Genomic DNA, 17,842 nt, shown 5'->3' with positions numbered 1-17,842 from the left:
GTAGCATTTGTTGTTTTATTAAATAGCGACAAAATGATTTGCTGGGGCGAACTAAACAGTTGCGCCATCTTCATCGATCAGGTGACCTCAGATCGATGCGACTGTCTGCGTGATAAATGCATTCGCGACTATGCGCCGGAGAAGAGGATAATGGTGAGACGGTATCACCTTAACCATGTGATCGATCATGCGCATGGCCAGCTGGAGACGCAGCTCATGGAACTCGATAGCATCCTGAGTATCAGGACCATTCCCCATGATATCCAATACGATGCACAGAATAAACAGGCCATGGATCGCATGGCTCAACGTCTCATTGAGCTGGGCTTCGATGTGGAGCTCGTGGATGTGGCGGCCAAGGAAGAGGGTACGCCAGCCCACTATATGATCTTTGCCGATTACTTCTCGACGCCCGCTAAGAATGTGATGCTCATTTATGGCCACATCGATGTGTTGCCTGTGCCAGAATCCGATCCTTGGCTGTATCCGCCTTTTACGCTCACCCAGAAGAACGAGAAACTCTATGGCCGTGGCTTGACCAACTCCAAGGGTCCGCTCATGTGTTGGATTCAGGCGATCGATGCGTGGATGACGCAGACTAATGATTTGCCGGTCAACATCAAGTTCATCATCGACGGCAACAGCAACGTGAGTCTGCAATTGTTGCGAGACGTGTTCGAGCAGCGCAAAAAATTTTTTCAGCCCGTCGATTTGCTGGTGAGCACCACCAATCTCTGGATAGCCGAGAATGTGCCCATGCTCACCACTTGCCACAGCGGCTACGTGAAGTTCGAGCTGGAGGTGCAATCCGAGCCGCCGCCAAAGGAGGCCAAGGACAAGTGTCCGCCACCACAATGCGAATGTGGCTTGCAACGCGATCCCATGTCGGATCTATGTCTGCTGCTGAACACGCTGACGGACACTAAGCAGGGCATCCTGGTCAAGGGATTGCACCGACATCTGTTGCCTGTCACGCAACAAGATTGGGATATCTTCTGTCAGGTGGAGTTGGGCATACAGGAGTACAAACGACGCACGGGAGCAACAAAATTGCCGCACGAACAATCACATCCCGAGTTTCTCAAACATCGCTGGTGCATGCCCAGCTTAACGTTGCATTCGGTGAAGTGTCCACCCAAGGTGAGCACGCAGAGCTTCCGAATACCCAAACAAGTTTCGGCGCTGTTCTCGGTGAAATTGGTGCCGAATCAAAGTTATCGCTATGTGAAATTCGCCGTGAAGGATCATCTGGATCAGCATTACAAACGTTTAAAATGCAAGAACCCAGCGTATTTGCGGGTCCTCGATCAGCTGGCGCCCTCCAAGCAACCACGCAACGCCACCTTCAATGTGGCCGCCATTCGCGCCTACAAAAGCACCTACAATGTGACTGCAGCGATTCCCGATACCGTCAACGTTTGTATGCCCATCATCAATGAGTTGCGTCGGAATTGCATGAAGCACACCCAGGTGGTGGGTTTGCCCTTCTGCTCGATGCACATGTTGCCGCATCAGGCGAACGAGAGCTGTACCATAGAAGAATATCAGCGAAATATCGAATTATTCGCTACATACCTCTATGAGATAGCTCACGTTCCCGCCGAATGCAAGTGCACGGATATTCCAGATTTCTGCTACACGAAGGGCAAGGCGACGGAGACGGACTTTATACGCACGCTAGAGCCGAGGGATAACAACACCCATGTGCTCTACGAAATTGGTGAAATGGAGATCGATCGTACTGCTAATGTCGATTCAGTGTTGCCCAATGTCAAGCAGATTCTGTTGGGTAAAGATAATTCTGCACAATCTTTAGTCTGATTGCATCATCTTCTTCTTCTACTTCAATTGGGGGACAGCTGTTCGCTTTTGAGTGGCGTCTAATATAATTTATTTGATTATAAAGCCAATGACTTTAAATTGACAAGAAGTTCTAGTCGTACGTTCGTCGCTCGCGCGTCTGGCGATTCTATTAATATCAACTGTACCAAAAAACTTGTGCTAAATTCTAGACACTAAACAAACGCACGCTCCGATCCGATTATGACTAGTAGTAAAAATATAATATATACTCAGATTAGCATTGCCTAGAAAAAGAGTTGCGATATCTCACTTTCATTATCGACTTTCTTTATTAAACAACATGCATTTTTATTATACATATCACTAAAAATAATCACCTTATGCTGTAAATGGAAATTTATATGTCAGACAAAACAACTTGGCTGATAACATTTTTTTAAAAGCATTGCTCTAATCAAAGCTAAAAATTCACCTTTCATTATTTAAGCTTGAGGCTATGTATAACGATAATAATTTTGAAGACATACTAAAATATGCTATCTAATAAGGTCTTAATTTTCCCCTTTTATAATTTAATATACACTTAAACATGCTTGTAAACATTTGCAAGTTTTATCTTCAGACCAACAGATGATGAAGTAGCGTCATCTGTTGGGCATTTGTGCAAAGTCACGAATTCTAATCAGACATATATGTATATGTATGTATGTAAATCGCAATCGTAATTGTCGTTGAAGTGAACAGTTCAACATCAACGATCTTTGGTTTAATTAATCTCTTTAACTAGTTTAATATAATACTCATTTTACACTTCCTTGACACCCAATCATCATACATACACAGAAACATTGCCGTGAAAACATAAAGTTCCACACATCAACATCAAGATCTTTATATACATACATGTACATACATACAAGGCGAATAGTACAGTTGCCAAACATATTCAAAATCTACTTCATATAAAAGCACAATTCGCAGCAGCAAATTTGTCATATTCAAAAAGTAGCTTTTAAAAGCTCACAAACTAAAAGTAGGAAAAGAGACGGGGCGAAACAATGAAACCAAGCAAGTGCAAAATGCCGGTTAAATAAAAACACTGGGGAAAAAACGAAACAAAACAAACACAAGAGCAAAAACAAATAAATAGCGCGATAATGCGTGTGCAACACGTGCCAATAGGTAAAGAAGGCAGCAAACAAAATACAAGCGATCAGAATGAACAAAACAAAAAGCATAAAAGCGACGAATACATTGATCGGCAAACCCGAAAAACTCAAGCAACTACAACTACACGCAATGATCTGCGTGCATGTGTGTGCGTGTGTTTATGTAGATAAGAGCAAGGCAAAGCAATTCGCCGTCAGCTGTTGCTTTTCGGCTATTCTCGCGGCGATGTCGATTGCGATTAGAACTAACCCTGCTCAGTACGCGTTTGACCGCGGCAAATTGTGGACGTGTGGATTTCTCTCCTCTACCTACCTTCTAATAAATCAATTACAAGCAACTTTCATACATATTAACAATAAATAATTAAAAGTGTTGTAGTGTAAAAAGTAATGTGCATTCATTATTCGCAATAAACATGTTGAACAAGAAACTGCAAATTCTCTCACGGCATCTGCTCAAGCAGTATGCTGCGCACAAAGCATTGCGTTGGTAAGTTGAAAAAAAAAAAATTTAGAAGATGAAGAAGGAAGATAAGAGGTGTGCTCAAGTTCAAGGTGTGCGTATGTGTGAATCTGTGAGTGGGTGTGTGCGATGTAAAGCAACCAATTGATTGATTAGATTTTGCTTTTATGCAAGAAGAGCATCGACTATTTGGCATGATTTGACTAGTTAGGGGGCCGATGACAGGGCATTAAATTGTCGTAAGGCGATTTTTGGGCAAAGTGGTTGCTTTTGCTTCCACGTCGGCAAGACTGCTACGCAATTGTTACGTAACATTATAATAGTTCTAATTTTTGGCATTCTTAGATGACCAAGCAAGGGGAAGGGTATAATAAAGTCTATGGTATATATTTTCATCTCGATTAAATTACAACGTAAACGCTCATAATAAATAGTATATGTAAAGTAAGGGTATTAGTACGTCGTTAGTCAGTTCTCACTTTTACTTTCTTCCGCACTTACATGCATTTATCTTCAAAAGCTTAATAAACGTGATTAGAAAAAACTACGCAGAATATTTTACCTGTTAACTTTAGAAATTTTCCACAAACAGGTAACTATATTTAGCCTCAAAGTCACCCCAGTGTTTTACAGTCTTTTCTATTAGAAGCAATTTGCACTTTCCAGCATATATTAAACTCGCATTATTGAATAATAATTAAAAATATTCTCTTACATATGCAGCTAAATAAAATGATAAGCGAATCGACATTACATTTTAAACAAAACAAAAGCTCATCGCTTAATTCATAACGCTGTGTGTTTACAACGCAAAAACAACAGAAAATGCAAACACAAACAGAGAGCATTAAAAAGCAGACATGCAAGTTATTTTCGGCGCAAGCTTTGAGAGCTTTTGCTCCGAACTGTGGACCTCGCTTAGTTGGGGTATCAACCACAATGCATTTAAAACTATTTGTTAAAGTGGATTGTGTTTTGAAATTATATATGTTTGCATGTGTGTATTGGATCGTAGACAGACTTAAAATAAGACAATAAAATAAAATGCGTTAAAAAGAAAAACAAGATAATTCAAGAACAATTTTAAGTATATTTATTAGAAATAATACAAGTACATATATAATTAAACTAAAATATATTATAAAATGATAATAATAATAATACATCAAAGTTTTGTAACTGATGTGGAAAATGATGAAATAATACAATACATTTATAATTAATCTAAATTATATTATAAAACGATAATAATAATAATATCTCAAAGTTTTGTAAGTGTTGTCGTAAATGATGAAATAAATAATAATTGATTGATAGTTAATTGGCTAAAATATAGCAAAAATGTTCTGATGAATAATTTTGTATGATTTCTGATACACTTTTGATATCTTTTCATGGCAGCGTTTCCACATCGAGTTACATACACAACATTGGCAAGGAGCCGTTGGTCTATCGCAATGTTGGCCAACAACTTGAGTTGGCCTCGTCCAAGTTTGGCAGCACTGAGGCGATAGTTTCGTGTCACGAAGCTCAGCGATATACGTTCCGCAGTCTGCTGGAGGAAGTAAATCGCTTGGCGGCTGGTTTCCGAAAACTGGGTCTGCAGAAGGGCGACGCCATTGGCATCTGGGCGCCCAACTACATGCATTGGTATCTCACCTATATGGCAGCAGCGCGAGCTGGCCTCACATCGGTGGGCATTAATCCTGGATTCCAAGGACCTGAGGTGGCTTACTGCCTGAAAAAGGTGGACATCAAGGCGATTGTGGCACCCGAGGCGTTCAAGAGCACAAAGTACTATGAGATATTGCGTGAGATTTGTCCCGAAATTGCCCATTCGGAACCGGGCAAGATCAAGAGCGAGGAGTTTCCACACCTGCGCACGATCATCATCAACAGTCAGGAGAGCCTGAAAGGAGCCTTTCGTTTCGACGATGTGCTCGACCTGAGCAATGCCACGGAGCAGGCGGAAATTGCCAAATTCCAACGTGAGATTTGCCCCGAGACTCCTTGCAATGTGCAATTCACCTCAGGCACGACGGGTCACCCAAAGGCTGCCCTGCTCTCCCACTACAATATTGTGAACAATGGCATCCATGTGGGCAACCGGAATGAGCTCGAGGACGAAAGGATCTGTGTGCAGGTGCCACTATTTCATGCCTTTGGCGTGAGTATCACGATCATGGCAGCACTGGCCAAGGGTGCCACCATGGTGTTACCAGCTCCCAACTTCAGTCCCAAGGACTCACTAAAAGCCATCTTCAATGAGAAATGCACTGTATTGCATGGCACGCCCACAATGTATGTCGATCTGGTGCATGCACAGCGTTCGCTTCAGTTGCCACTCGGCCCAATCAAGAAGGCAATAACGGGTGGTGCGATTGTTGCGCCACAGCTCATCCTGGACGTTAAGGAAGTGCTGGGTGTGCAGACAATGCACAGCGTCTATGGTCTGACAGAGTCGACTGCCGTTATCTTCCAGTCGCGGCCGGGTGAACCAGCGGACACTGTGCTAAACAGTGTGGGATACATCACGGATCATATCGAGGCCAAAGTTATTGATGCAAATGGTTGCCTGGTGCCCTTCGGTCAGCCGGGTGAGCTGTGCGTGCGCGGCTATCTGACCATGCTGGGTTACCACAAGGATGTGGAAAAGACGGAGGAGATTCTCAGCGCCGACAATTGGCTGCACACGGGCGATCAGTTTGTTATCGAAGCCAATGGCTACGGACGCATTGTCGGTCGTCTCAAGGAGATGATTATTCGTGGAGGCGAGAACATTTTCCCCAAAGAGGTTGAAGACTTTTTAAACAGCCATCCTCAGGTGGTCGAAGCTCATGTAAGTTTTACATACATAGTACAATATATACACGCAATGTGCAACTAATTCACTTTTTCCTTCCAGGTGATTGGCGTTCCTGATGAGCGTTTGGGTGAGGAGCTCTGCGCCTTCGTACGTGTCAAGGACGACGTTGACCCCAAGACGTTTACAAGCGAGGCTTTGCGTGCCTATTCGAAGGGCAAACTGGCTCACTTTAAGGTGCCTCGCTATGTTGTGCCCATAGATGCATTCCCTAAAACCACGTCCGGTAAAATCCAGAAGTTTAAGCTCCTCAAGGAATACGAGGATAGATTAAAGAAGAACGAGCTTAAGTCTGTCCGCGTTTAAGTATTATTTGACTTTTTTGTACTTGTAATAGTAATTGTGCAGATTTTAACTATTTTACTATAGAAAAATAAATGTTTTTTTTTAATGTCATTGTGTAGAATATCCTTCAAAGACCTCTGAATGGGAGAACGAATATTTATTTTAGATTTTCAGGCCATTGGAGGTACAGCATTTTCTTAAATAAATTTCACTTTTTGGCTTTAACTTTGTTATGTCCTTGCTAAGGACGAAAGGACATGTTTTTTTGAGTCCTTTTAGAGCAAAAGAATCGATGTGCACCAAAAAAATGTAAAATTGCACCAACAAATTTTCCTAAATTTTTTAAGGGTGAGGACCACAAAAATTGGTCAAATCTCACAAAATCAGCCGTAACTTCTATATTTGAAGGATTATCGGGATGTCCTTTTCACCAAAGGACATTCTCTTCGAGCCGAGTCGGATGATAGTATTCACAGGACGAAGGTCCTTCAAACACCGGAGATACACAGCATTTTTTCAATTTCAAAAAGTCCTCATATCTCAGTTATATCCTTGCGTATCCTGACGAGTCCTGCGTCCAACGGTAGCTATTGGTTAGGGCTACAATCTGACCAAAGGATATCCGAAACGTCCTGTAAATAACGGAGATATTAAGGATTTTCTGATTTTTGCACAATTTTTAAAATATTTTATGGGAAACAATTTGATTTTTTCTAAGTCCAAATGACGTCATCGGCTTTGCTGAACACGCAAATTTTTCAAGGGTGAGGACCGCAAAAATTGGCCAAATCTCACAAAATCAGTCGTAACTTCTATATTTAAAGGATTATCGGGATGTCCTTTTCACCAAAGGACATTCTCTTCAAGCCGAGCCGGATGGTAGTACTCAAAGGACGAAGGTCCTTCAAACACCGGAGATACACAGGACTTTTTCAATTTCAAAAAGTCCTCATATCTCGACTATATCCTTGCGTATCCTGACGAGTCCTGTGCTAAACGTTAGCTATTGGTTAGGGCTACAATCTGACCAAAGGACATTCAAATCGTCCCGTAAATAACGGAGATATCAAGGACTATCTGATTTTTACCAATTTTTTATGGTATTATAAGAAAAAATTGTCAGCTTGCAATTTGTAATGTCGTCATAAAATTAGACTTAATAACGAAATACTAAAGAACCTATACTAAAGGAAAAGATAAGACAGGCGATTTGTTGAAACAATTACTATTTTATTTTAGGTTTTGAAATTATTTAGCAAAAAATATTTGTAGGTTTCTTGTTTCCGTAGCAATTTGTGTTATACTGTTATATTATACTCTTATTTGCATTCCTTTCTGTATTGTTTTACTCTGCTTATTTCATTTATTATACGTATGCACAGAATTTAGGATGAGTTGCTGTTATTGTGGTTGTTGTTTTTGCTGGGCTCACACATAAAAATAACATAGCAATCGTAGCTTACTTAAAAATTAATGACAATGCTGCGTGTTAAACTTTTGCGTATCCTTTTAGCTTATACATATAAGACTTGCAATTAGATACATTTATAGTTATAGTTACAGTTACAGTTATAGATACGGATACGGATACGGATACGGTTATGGATACGGATATAATAATCATTGATAACAAATTAAAAACGTAAATTTAACTAAATGCTAAGCTAAAAAGTAATGTACAAATAAGCTATAAACAATATGTATATATGTATGTATTTACGCATTATAATAGATGATCCTTCAGCTGATCCTAAAAACTAAATAATAAATAATGCTCAAATATTTCACAAACACGCACAAAAAAATTAAAGCTTAAGGGTCCGGATGCAAATTTTGCTTAATCCGTACATTTCTAGATGTGTAAATTGTACAATTTCAATTTCAAAGTTTTCGGGGTATTACAATTAAGGACATCAAGTGAATGTTCTGTTCTGTTCTGTTCTATCCGTAGAGCTTAAGAGGAGAAGGAGAAGTTGTGTGGATGGGGGCTATAACACATTACATATTATTTAATATACGATATACGATAGACGTTATCTCGAGTTGTGTGTTTTGTGGTTAGAATACGATAATAATAATATGTTGTATATATATAAATCTGGTATTGTATAGTTATATTATAAGTTGTGTGTATATACTCGTATTTTTTATAATGCTTGAGCTAAATGCCTAACCATAACATATTTATTTACTCGTAGTATTATCGTATTTGCTTTGAAACGTCGTACTTATGTGTTTTATGTTTTCCGAAGAGTTGGGCTACTGTTCTCTATATCATTTAAACCTATTATACTTGTTACTCTTCTACTCATTTTGATTATTCACTGAGTCGCATTTCTCGTAATCGTAAATCGTAAAATGTGTGCACTCTTCTTCTCATTCTTTTTCGTTCCAAAGTTCTCTTTAGACTGTGACGGATCCACTTACTGTGTATGAGTGTGTGTGTATCTGTGTGTGTTTGCATAAAATATCTTCTCTTCTATCATACTATATCTTAAGTTCTTTAAATTATGTTATACGATTAATAAACAAATATTGTTGTTGCCTCTCGCTTTCGCTTTCACAAAATCGCACTCTAAATGCACTTATTTACATAAAACATTTTCATTTTGAAATTTTCAATTACAATGTATGATTTTTTATTCTGTGTTTGTATTTTATCCTGTTACTCTCCAAGACTTTTACTAGTTTATCGAGTTTTTCGGTTTTATTCTGTTCAGTTTTTATATTTGCGCCAAGCTATGCTTTTAGTTAATGATGCTCAATGAATTGTTCTACAATCTAGATGCGCGCGCCATATGCTTTAAAAGCTATCATCATCATCATCATCTTCATCATCCACATCAACATCGAAATTAACACCTTCGCCCTCATCATCTTCATCATCTTGGTCGTCGTCATCGTCATCGCCCACAATCAGCTCCTCCTGCTGGTCATCGGTGGCCATCTCATAAGCCTCTTCGGCTGCCTCGGCAATCTGCTCGATGACGGCACGCTCCTCATAACCAACATCCAATGATGGTGGCTGCTGTCATGCGATGCTGCTGTGTCCATTGTTGGCGGCATCCGCATCGGCAGCATCCTCGGACCAGCTCACCTCCATGGGTGTGCCATTCAGGCTGTTCACCTGATCGAGCAGCAGCGCCTCCTCAATGGACATGCGTGACGGTTGCTTTTGGCGTTTCGATAGCGAACACCCTGCTGCTGATGCAGTGCTTGAGGCGGACGAGCTGCGCATATCCTCCGATGAAGCTGAGCAGCTCTCGTCCTCTGAATTGGCACCGGATACCATTGCCTCGCCCGCGGACTCCTGAATCTCCTGGAATTTCTTATTGAGCGCCTTGGGATACGCATCGCAGGTCATCAGCTTCATTGCGGAGCTGCTGCGTGGTCGCATCTCGGCCAAAACTGGCGGTGGCAACGGTTGCGGCGAACTGGAACGCAGATCATCCACCTGCCAATCCGATAACGGCGCCTCGACGTCATCGCATCTCTGCCGCTGACGCTGCTGTTGCTGCTGGCGCTGGGGACGCATCTCAAAGGCTGTTGCTGCCGCCTTGTTGTTGCACACCGACTGGGAGCGAGCTCGGCAGAGTGGACGCGGCGACTCGGGCTCATTGGTCTGGCCACGCATTAGCGCTGTGGCTGACATGCTTTGCGACAGCGGATTGGGACCCTGTACATGCGAATTGGAGCCATGTCCATGGCCATTGGTGTGGCCATTGCTGGCGAAACTCTGCGACAGCTGCGGCTGCCGGCGTTGGGTGGGACTGCGTTCGCAGGTGCTGCGCAAGGAGCCGGCACGTCGCACCAGCTTCGAGGCGGCCACCTGTGGCGACTCATCGTCCATTTCGAGTACCCAGCTAACGGAATCGTTGCGTTCGATGACGCCCTTGATGACTGGCGAGGCGGGTGGCGATGTGTTCGATGTGTCGGCACGCATTGAATTGCTTCGACTGTACGAGTGACTGTTGATGGAGCTGTCGTGGGAGCAGTTGGAGAGCTCATGCAGCTGGGCTTGTACCAGAACGAGCTGCTCGGAGCGTTGCTTGAGATGATACTGCAGTTCCTCCTTGTCGCAGGTGAGGCGCTTGCGCTTGATGCTTTCGTGGTTGAATGCCTTTTGCATCTCCTCCATCTGGCGCTGAATTTCTCTGCAAGCGAAAGAGAGAAAAGCGAATATTAGTTGGGAATACAATTAAAATTCTGTGTACTCATCTTCGCTTAGCTAAGGTAAGACGCAAACCGTAGCCTGTATTTCAACTAGAACTTAACGAAGATATAAACCGGTTGTATATTGTTTCTCTACTTACTTTTCTTTCTCTGTCTTGCTCTCGAGCTCTGTGCGCATCATTTCATTCTGTGCCTCCAGCAGTGTGACACGATTACTCAAACTGCGCTGCTCGTCGTTCTCCCGCTGCAGCTCAGCGTTCTGCTTGGACAGCGTCGAGATCTCGGCCTGTTTCAGCTCCAGCACACAGCGCAAACTCTCCGCCTCGTTGGTCAGACGGCACAGCTCGCCGCTGCTATCGTTGAGGCTGTTGCTGTGGCTGCCATTGCTGTTGCTGTGGTTGCTGGGACTGCGACGCTGAGACGAAGTGCGCAACACGCTAACCTCATCCTGCGACAACGCCAGACGATCCCGCAGATCGCGCTCCTTCAGCTCGGTGCTGGTGCGCAGCGATTGCAGCTCCTTGCCCAGCTCCTTGACACGCTCTAGAGCCTCCTCTTCGCGCTGTGTAGCCGCGGACATGGAACGCACATGTGTGTTCTCCTTGCGTGTGAGCTTCTCACGCAGCACTTGCTCCTGGGCTTCGTGATCCCGAATGCGTGTTTGTAGCTGCAGCACTTGCTGCTCGGCGGCATTCAGCTGGTCCTGCTTGTGACGCAGCTGATGGGCCATTTCCTGATGATACGCTTGCAGCGCCTGTTTTTTCTCCTCATCTTTAGCCTGCAGCTGGGACTCGAGCTCGTGGAAACGTTCCTTGGCCAGCAACTGCACCTCCTGCACTTTGTCTTGTGCTACACAGAATAAGATGGAAACAGAAACGAATTGGCATTACGTTTAGAAAAGAGTTAAGGATTCTTGTGACTTACCTTCTTGTAGCTTGCTGCGTTGCAGATGTTCCAACTCCTGCTGACGCTGTGTCCACTCCACATCCTTGTCGTGCAACTGCTGATGCAGCTCTTCGCAATTGCGCTGCGTCTGCTGCAGCATGGCAATTGTCTCGGCCAGCGTTGTCTGTGCCTTCTCGTCCTGACAGCTCAACTTGTCCATCTGCAAAGGAAGAAAACAAACAAGGAGTTTAGAACGGTTGCAATTTTGCTACCTGAGCCACCTCTTAATTGCTCGCGTGAAAATTGCTTTACGATGGTAAAATTCCCAAAGCTTGACCTTGACCACAAGGATTTACATTTTCAGTTCTCGTGTAGTGAAGTGAGCGTGGGAATAAAAGTATTCCTAGTAGGCTCTTCAATTTTTAAGCATTTTTTAATGTATATCTATAGAATTGTACTGCAGATATTAAGTGTCCACTTAAGAGGAAATTCTGATGAATTCCTAAATATAAAGTGATATTGTTCTAGGAGAATTCTTTCGAATTTTAAACTTCGCAAATTTGTTTGATTTGGAAATATAGAATTTGCATAATAATGAAGTGTGTACTCTGTAGTATTCATTTGTTCTAATAATTTTAATATTAACATGAAAGTAGGATTGATTCCTTTGTTAAAATAATGACTGAATTTTCAAAAATAAACAATTATAAGTATAAATTTATAAAAATAAGAAACCTCAATTCATAACGATCACAGTACAAAGAAAACAAGGGTTACTTTAGTAAAATATAAAAAAAATTAATTAAACAAAGAAATATATAAGTTAGAAGTTCCAGAAGTAAAAAATTAAGAACCTAATGCTAATACTATTTTAGTTTATTCCCTCAATTTCTCCCACATCAATTTGTTTATACTCTCTTTTCTCTATTTTTCATTTGTCTCTCTTTTACCTCAGAATCGCAAGACAGATTATCCATAATGTTGTCGCTGCACTCAGTCCAGCTGATCAAATCAAAGTCCATGGTTTCAGCGGACAAATTCTCGTTGGTAAACACAAAGTTCTCAAACATTTTGTAAATTTAATTTTTTTTTTGCAAGGAAAGCGACGTGTTGAACACGACGAATACTGCGAGTCGACTGATGACCAGCGACAGGATCGCCAGCTCCTTTTATAGGCCCGCAGGTAGAAAATGTCGTGTACTTAAGGAAGAGCAACAGAAAGATGGCCCAAAATATTTACAGCAGATTTACGATGTAGGCAAAAAAGGATTGTCATTTCCTTTTCCTTATCGATTTCTCATTTCATTTTTGAGCCTGAGTGCGCAAAAAACCAAAAAGCAAAATGGGTGTGGCTCTTGGTGGACCGAAGGGCGTTTTTGGCTACTCGTCAACGCCTCTCGAGAAAAAAGAGAGAACCAGAAAAAGTTGGTAGCACACTCTGCTGCAATCGATCTGCAGCCAAAGTCTGCGGCTTAATCTTTCCAACGATTTCGCCCACACCTCATGTGGTTTTCTGCGCGACTGCAAAATTGGTCACGCACAAAACCCTTTCGGCATTACGTCTGGAATCTGGAATTTGGGGCGTCGGAATGCACTTCAATTTGCTCTCCTTCGCTGCGACATTTCAGGTGTTTCCGTATCGAACAAAGTGTGTACAAGAAGCGTCTCTCTTCCAAAATGTCAGAAGGAAGCAAACTCCTCCTCTTCGCTGGCGTCAACACGAGTGCCGAGTGATACACTTAGTTTCGAGTACTTGACACAAATTTGATTAGCTACAACCAATCGCAATTTTCACGACGGACTGACTTGCAGCTAAATGGAGCTTCATTTTAGTCTTAAGAGTTGGACATTAGCGAGTACTTAAAGGGGTTCGAAAAGATAAATGGTAGAGTTGCAAGAGTTGCATTATTGCATGGAACTAATCGAGAGTATAACTTGAAAAATATTTGATTATTAGTTACGGAAAGTATATATATTATATCTTACGATTCTTCAAGTCAACAATCGCTTACTAATTAAAGTCAACAAAAATTTGATACATACATATTTGGAAAGAACTTGCTAAAACTATGTCAACCTAATTTACGCCTAATTTCTTTACTCTTTCTATTTTAGTAGAAAAGTAGTTTGTTTATAGATTTGTTTAAACTTTAATTCATCAATTTGAATTCGGCTTAACACATCACATGAACTTATCAACATCAAATTTAAAATCGTTTTTTCATACCTATTCTATCATAACAAATTTAAATTATTTAATATTTAATCTTCAATCACATTTCAATATTAGTCATTGGCTTGTGGAATTAACATCTCTACACTTATTTTTGAAGCAATCGCCTTGGTTGCTCCACTTCCACCACAAATAATCGAATACTTAATCTTTATCTTAATTACTTAATCATCGACTCCCGCCCCGAGACGTTTAGGCCAACCTCATATTTAGACTGTCGGACATGGTTAGCAATAGAAATCTGTCTATCGTCTGTCGTCGCAATACTTTGATTGTAATTACGTGTCTGTCTGCGTTTCAATCTTCGTCTCCGACTGCTTCTTTGACTGTCGCCTTGTCGCCGTATCCTTGACTACCTGTATGTAGAAGCTACAATTAAAGTGTCACTGGTTTGTCCTTAATCCTTTCGACTACTTTAGAGTCTGCTGTCTGCAGCCTAGTTGTAGAATATCAAGAGTAACTGGAGTATCATTAAAATGCTGTCATTCTCCACGTCCTTCACTTCATCTGCGAACCGCCATAAAAATTGAAACACGCGCTACGCCAAGCGATATGAAGACGAAGATAATGAGAGAGACATAGAGAGAAGGAACCTACGGAACGTGTGCTGTTATCCTTAATGTCCTTGTGCTTGTGCCTGTTCCCGGTTTTCACACCGTGTTGTGAAATCTTTAGCTGGATCATATTTTTAAATAAATATTTATGTTTGACAGCACAACACACAACACACAAACAACAGCCGTTTAGGCTTTTAGTGGGAAAAACTATGCGCAATATTGAAATTCTCTAGCGATTTATGCAAATGTGAAATGTGAATTCCATTGAAAATGCGCAACCAACCGCATGCAACAAGTTACACAAACATTGCGGCAAAGTACTCGAAATATTGTGCAATGAATGGGATTATGACACGGCAAAAAGAAATTGCTTTGAGTATACGTTCGTTTTCTATTATCCTTGGAGAAATGTGAAATGATCGACTACTGAGAGCAATAATGGAAATAAATTCAATAGAGTATGAATGTTGCACTTCAATAGTTAATTTTATATCAATATTTTGCTGCAGTTCTCAATCTATATTAACTACTCTTTCAGTCTCGCCTTCTCTTTTATACCTGCTAGCTAAAAACATTTGCGGTTTAGGAGTCAGCAGACAAGCAGCATCATAAATCGATTTACGAGTGAAAAAGGAAGCAAAGGAACAACTCTCCTTTGCTGTGTTAACGACATCTCAACACATCGCGAATGCAAATGTCAAAATAATGTTGTTGTCGCGTATTTTTACGATCTTGTTATTGCAATTTAATGGTCAAGGAAATGCCAATTATCGAGCACTTCATGGAGACGACGAGAGAGTCTACAACAGGTAATTTTGCTTTCTCTGTTTGCAGCTGAAAAAGAGCCACAAAATAAATGCATTCCTAATGAAGTTTGAATTGAATCAATAAATGTGACAACATTGAAAGCAAAATGAAATAGAATACAGTGAATTGCAATTGAAATTCACATATTGATCAAGAGATAGTCTCTTATCCAAAATAAAGTTGTTGAAGCCTCAAAAGGAAGGCTTTTGAGTGCTGTTCTTAAAATGTATAGTGCATTGCAAAAGTCAATTCAATAGTATAACTATCAGAAGTGAAGAAACGAGAATAAATTAAGAATAAAAAAATTTGAATACTAACTGCTTTCAAACTTTGCAATGGAATTTCCATGGTTATGCCCGATAATTATGTCTTAATGAAAATAAAGTATTTAAATAATAAATGATTTGATGCAATTTCAATTCTTCAATTTTAAAATATGTTATATTACAATAGTAATTTCAATAGTATAACTCACAGAAAGAAAGAAACGAGAATAAATGCAGAATAAAAGAATTTGAGGATGTCTTAAATCAGTTCAAACTTTGCATTGGAATTTCCGAGGTTATGCCCGAAATACCTTAACACTTTTGTTACTCGCTTCGTGAATAATTAGACCGGGAAAGGGATCGAGAGTGAGTGTAGAACAATCTGTCAGGTATTTCAGCTTTAGAAAATGATATTTCATTATATTCGCACCTCGCGTGTTAACCGCTTTTATATTTAAAGAGCGAGCTGTTAAACCCGAGCGGTAGAAACTGTTAAAACTCGCACGTATGTGAGAAATATACTCGAGAATTCTCTTTATACTCGAGTATGGAAAATCCTTTCGAGAATGATAACAATTAATTGAATGCAGAGCAGAGATCACACCCTTTTCGCATACCTCAAAAACAAAAGGGTAGAACTACTTTTACAGTAGCCGAAACAGATGTAGAAAATGTAGAGTAGCTCTCTATACATTCGTGTGTGTGTGTGTGTGTGTGTGTGTGTGTTTGCCAGGCCGAAACTAGAGTTTTAATTAGTGCAAACACAAAAAGAGAAAAAGTGGCCGAGGCATTAAGAATGCAACCCGGATATGGTTTCAGTTGCACTCAGGGATTGAGCGGCTTAGTCGAAACTGCAACAATTAAACGAAATTAGCTGAAATTTAAGCGCAGCTTAAGGCAAATTTCTAGACCATACACGCTTGGCCCTGGATTTTGGCCTTTTATTAGAGCACACACAGCAATCCCCTCACCCCTCAATCTCTCTTTTTTTTTTGGTTCTCGCAGACAAAGGGAAAATCAGTCGAGCGCATTGCAAAGTGAACAAAAGTTCGGTACAAACTGCTGGCAAGGACTTTTGCCTGGCGCCTGTTTTTCTACACAAAATCCTAAAACCCTTCGCCCATTCAATTTCGATTTCAATCTCACCTGCTTGGACATGCACTGCACAACAATGGCGAGTCCCATCAGTTGGCATTGCTGTTGCTCCTGCTGCTGCTTTCGGCCCTCCAGACACTTTGTTAGCCGTTCGTAGTTCAAGTAGCCGTTCTCCATGAAGCACTTGAGCAGGGGATTCTCCTCCGCCTGGCTGTGCAGTGAAGTGTCCTGCATAGTAAAAGAGAAAGAGAGAAATACCGAGTTGTTTTACATAGTTCAGACTGGCTGCCAAGTTGTTGTACCCACCACATTTGTAGTGGGTAAGCTTGCTGTTAATTCATTTAGCTGTGCCTCCGTCTGTTCTGTTTCCAAGGCACAGCTCGACTCCCTCGAGTCTTGGGTGCGCTGCAGCTTGGGCGCCTTCTCTGTGGCACAGCTGCAGCTGGCATTTTTGGTGTCTGCCGCACCGCAAATGCAAAGCAGCTCATTGCTGATGGAGGCACGCTTCGAGTCGCGTGGCGTTGCCAGGATTAAACCCAATTCATTGAGCTCCTGCAGCTCCGTTTGATCCACGCCGGAACGCAGCGATTCTGCAAGAGAGTAAAGTGAGAGATTATGATTAAGAGATTATCTGTGGATTGTTATGCATATCATAATTTTGGTGAATTATTATATAAGCAACAAAACAGCGAAAGTTGTGACTGAACGAACTAATGATGACTCAGTTGGAGCTGAGCTCAACTGCTTGTGTCATTTGCAGTCTCCAAGATTGAGCGATTGAAAGATGAGTAATTGCTGTAGATGAGCGCAAGAGTACAACATAACAACAACAAAAAAAAAGGGAAAGCAAATACAAGTATTTATAGCAGAGACAAAACAATGTCTTCATAAATTACTCACACATAGGTGTAGAGCAAGTGAGGGGCAGGGTCAAAGGCCTAGAGCCGCCTTGTCTCATCAATTACACGCGAAACGAGCCACAACTACAACAAGAGGGAGCTGCTGTCAATTAGCGGAGGATGTTGGGGTAAGAAGAGGGACAACTTCAATGGGTAACTTTTAGTTAAAAGAGAGGCTTGACAAATAGCTTAAGAGTTCGCTGCCTCAACATCCAAAAAGGTGTTTCGGGTTCAGCAACCCATCATCATCGATCCATCGATCGACGTCAGACTGTCTCTCCCTCTACCTCATCTCTCTTCTTCTCTGTCTCTGTCCAACCATAATTTATGCGATTTCCTTACAA

The 17,842-nt window shown here is 41.4% G+C and overlaps 2 protein-coding genes across 7 annotated transcripts in view; one reads left to right on the top strand and one right to left on the bottom strand.

Annotated features, from left to right (window-relative positions):
- The first annotated feature begins 3,237 nt into the window (after positions 1 to 3,237).
- LOC132789135 (medium-chain acyl-CoA ligase ACSF2, mitochondrial) lies at positions 3,238 to 6,684 on the top strand. Its single transcript, XM_060796925.1, has 3 exons — positions 3,238 to 3,462; positions 4,837 to 6,274; positions 6,341 to 6,684. Exons 1-3 carry the CDS (start codon positions 3,389 to 3,391, stop codon positions 6,602 to 6,604), a joined length of 1,776 nt encoding a protein of 591 aa, XP_060652908.1. The 5' UTR covers positions 3,238 to 3,388; the 3' UTR covers positions 6,605 to 6,684.
- Positions 6,685 to 7,800: 1,116 nt separating this feature from the next.
- The window catches only part of LOC132783678 (trichohyalin), a 104,439-nt gene continuing 94,397 nt past the window's right edge, over positions 7,801 to 17,842 (bottom strand). For 2 of the 6 annotated variants that reach the window (XM_060789005.1, XM_060789006.1), the window contains 5 exons: positions 16,906 to 17,189; positions 16,651 to 16,827; positions 11,681 to 11,861; positions 10,897 to 11,605; positions 7,806 to 10,737 (listed from right to left, as the gene is read on the bottom strand). In XM_060789005.1, the coding sequence (XP_060644988.1) occupies positions 9,615 to 10,737; positions 10,897 to 11,605; positions 11,681 to 11,861; positions 16,651 to 16,827; positions 16,906 to 17,189 (2,474 nt within the window). In that variant the 3' untranslated portion in view covers positions 7,806 to 9,614. Of the gene's footprint in view, positions 10,738 to 10,896; positions 11,606 to 11,680; positions 11,862 to 12,591; positions 12,727 to 16,650; positions 16,828 to 16,905; positions 17,190 to 17,842 lie in introns of those variants that run through there. The other 4 variants (XM_060789002.1, XM_060789003.1, XM_060789004.1 and 1 more) reach the window with 4 other exon arrangements.

This window comes from Drosophila nasuta, chromosome 2L, assembly GCF_023558535.2.
Source record: "Drosophila nasuta strain 15112-1781.00 chromosome 2L, ASM2355853v1, whole genome shotgun sequence".
Lineage (NCBI taxonomy): Eukaryota > Metazoa > Arthropoda > Insecta > Diptera > Drosophilidae > Drosophila > Drosophila nasuta.
The sequence above is the reverse complement of the archived record's forward strand: the minus strand, read 5'-3'. Positions and strand labels throughout refer to the sequence as shown.

Excerpts from the sequence above, each read along its gene's own strand:
- LOC132789135 (XM_060796925.1), top strand. The coding sequence starts at position 3,389 with ATGTTGAACAAGAAACTGCAAATTCTCTCACGGCATCTGCTCAAGCAG. Across the intron at positions 3,463-4,836 it reads GCGCACAAAGCATTGCGTTG|CGTTTCCACATCGAGTTACA; the intron begins GTAAGTTGAAAA and ends TTTTCATGGCAG. Across the intron at positions 6,275-6,340 it reads CTCAGGTGGTCGAAGCTCAT|GTGATTGGCGTTCCTGATGA; the intron begins GTAAGTTTTACA and ends TTTTCCTTCCAG.